The 2656-nt window shown below is 39.1% G+C and overlaps 1 protein-coding gene across 1 annotated transcript in view; it reads right to left on the bottom strand.

Moving 5' to 3' along the window:
* The window catches only part of LOC311235011 (CASK interacting protein 2), a 103031-nt gene that overhangs the window by 12655 nt on the left and 87720 nt on the right, over positions 1 to 2656 (bottom strand). Inside the window, 1 exon segment of the mRNA XM_084322323.1 lies at positions 117 to 203. Coding sequence (XP_084178449.1) covers positions 117 to 203 — 87 coding nt within the window.

The following is a 2656-nucleotide window of genomic DNA, read 5'->3' as shown; positions in this document are numbered from 1 at the left end:
ATCCCCAGGGATCCATTTTGGGCAGGGTATACACACGCAGGGTGGGTGGCTGGTTTTTGGGGGGGGGAGGATCCACACAGGGACAGATAGAGGGATTGGGGTCCACACACTCTTACCAGTGGGGGAGCCTCTGAGGACCCAGATGTCCTGGGTGGGGCTAGAAGGACTAGCTGGGGCTGACAGCTGACTGCCAGGTGGAGCGCCTGACAAACACATACCGGTATATATACACTTATACTGTAGCCAGGAGAAGCACTAAACACACACACTTACTAACTCTTTAGCCAGGAGAAGCACTAAACACACACACACTTACTAACTCTTTAGCTAGGAGAAGCACTAAACACACACACACTTACTAACTCTTTAGCCAGGAGAAGCACTAAACACACACACACTTACTAACTCTTTAGCCAGGAGAAGCACTAAACACTAAACACACTTACTAACTCTTTAGCCAGGAGAAGCACTAAACACACACACACTTACTAACTCTTTAGCTAGGAGAAGCACTAAACACACACACACTTACTAACTCTTTAGCCAGGAGAAGCACTAAACACACACACTTACTAACTCTTTAGCTAGGAGAAGCACTAAACACACACACTTACTAACTCTTTAGCCAGGAGAAGCACTAAACACACACACTTACTAACTCTTTAGCTAGGAGAAGCACTAAACACACACACTTACTAACTCTTTAGCCAGGAGAAGCACTAAACACACACACTTACTAACTCTTTAGCCAGGAGAAGCACTAAACACACACACACTTACTAACTCTTTAGCCAGGAGAAGCACTAAACACAGACACACTTACTAACTCTTTAAGGTCAGACTTAGCATCATGTGTCCTAACTAACTAAAATGAAAACGCAAAAAAACTAACGAACTAAAACAAAAACGCAACACAGAAACGCAAAAAAACGAACAAACTAAAACGAACGCACTAAAACAAAAACGCAAAAAAAAGAATGAACTAAAACGAAAACACAAAAAAACGCAAAAAAAAGAACGCGAAAAAAGAAAGCAAAAAAATGTACGAACTAAAACGAATAAAAAAACAAACAAAAAACGAATAACTAAAATGAAAACGCAAAACAAAAACGCAAAAAAACGAACGAACTAAAATGAAAACGCAAACAAGAACGCAAAAAAATGTACGAACTAAAAAGAAAAAGAAAAAAACAAAAAAAAACGAACTAACTAAAATGAAAACGCAAAAAAACTAACACAAAAAAACGAACGAACTAAAACAAAAACGCAAAACAAAAACGCAAAAAAACGAACGAACTAAAACGAAAACGCACACACACACTTACTAACTCTTTAGCCAGGAGAAGCACTAAACACACACACTTACTAACTCTTTAGCTAGGAGAAGCACTAAACACACACACTTACTAACTCTTTAGCCAGGAGAAGCACTAAACACACACACACTTACTAACTCTTTAGCTAGGAGAAGCACTAAACACACACACTTACTAACTCTTTAGCTAGGAGAAGCACTAAACACACACACTTACCAACTCTTTAGCTAGGAGAAGCACTAAACACACACACTTACTAACTCTTTAGCTAGGAGAAGCACTAAACACACACACTTACTAACTCTTTAGCTAGGAGAAGCACTAAACACACACACTTACTAACTCTTTAGCCAGGAGAAGCACTAAACACACACACTTACTAACTCTTTAGCCAGGAGAAGCACTAAACACGGACACTTACTAACTCTTTAGCTAGGAGAAGCACTAAACACACACACTTACTAACTCTTTAGCCAGGAGAAGCACTAAACACGGACACTTACTAACTCTTTAGCTATGAGAAGCACTAAACACACACACTTACTAACTCTTTAGCTAGGAGAAGCACTAAACACACACTTACTAACTCTTTAGCTAGGAGAAGCACTAAACACACACACTTACTAACTCTTTAGCTAGGAGAAGCACTAAACACAGGCACTTACTAACTCTTTAGCCAGGAGAAGCACTAAACACACACACTTACTAACTCTTTAGCTAGGAGAAGCACTAAACACAGGCACTTACTAACTCTTTAGCCAGGAGAAGCACTAAACACACACTTACTAACTCTTTAGCTAGGAGAAGCACTAAACACACACACTTACTAACTCTTCAAGGTCAGACTTAGCATCATGTGTCCTAACTAACTAAAATGAAAACGCAAAAAAACGAACCAACTAAAACAAAAACGCAAAAAAAAATCGCAAAAAAACGAACAAACTAAAACGAAAACGCAAAAAAAACGCAAAAAAAAGAACGAACTAAAACAAAAACGCAAAACAAAAACGCAAAAAAACGAACGAACTAAAACGAAAACGCACACACACACTTACTAACTCTTTAGCCAGGAGAAGCACTAAACACACACACTTACTAACTCTTTAGCTAGGAGAAGCACTAAACACACACACTTACTAACTCTTTAGCCAGGAGAAGCACTAAACACACACACACTTACTAACTCTTTAGCTAGGAGAAGCACTAAACACACACACTTACTAACTCTTTAGCTAGGAGAAGCACTAAACACACACACTTACTAACTCTTTAGCTAGGAGAAGCACTAAACACACACACTTACTAACTCTTTAGCTAGGAGAAGCACTAAACACACACAC

This window comes from Notolepis coatsorum (assembly GCF_963971535.1).
Source record: "Notolepis coatsorum genome assembly, chromosome: 10".
Taxonomy (NCBI): Eukaryota; Metazoa; Chordata; class Actinopteri; order Aulopiformes; family Paralepididae; genus Notolepis; species Notolepis coatsorum.
This window is presented reverse-complemented; position numbering and strand designations above follow the sequence as displayed.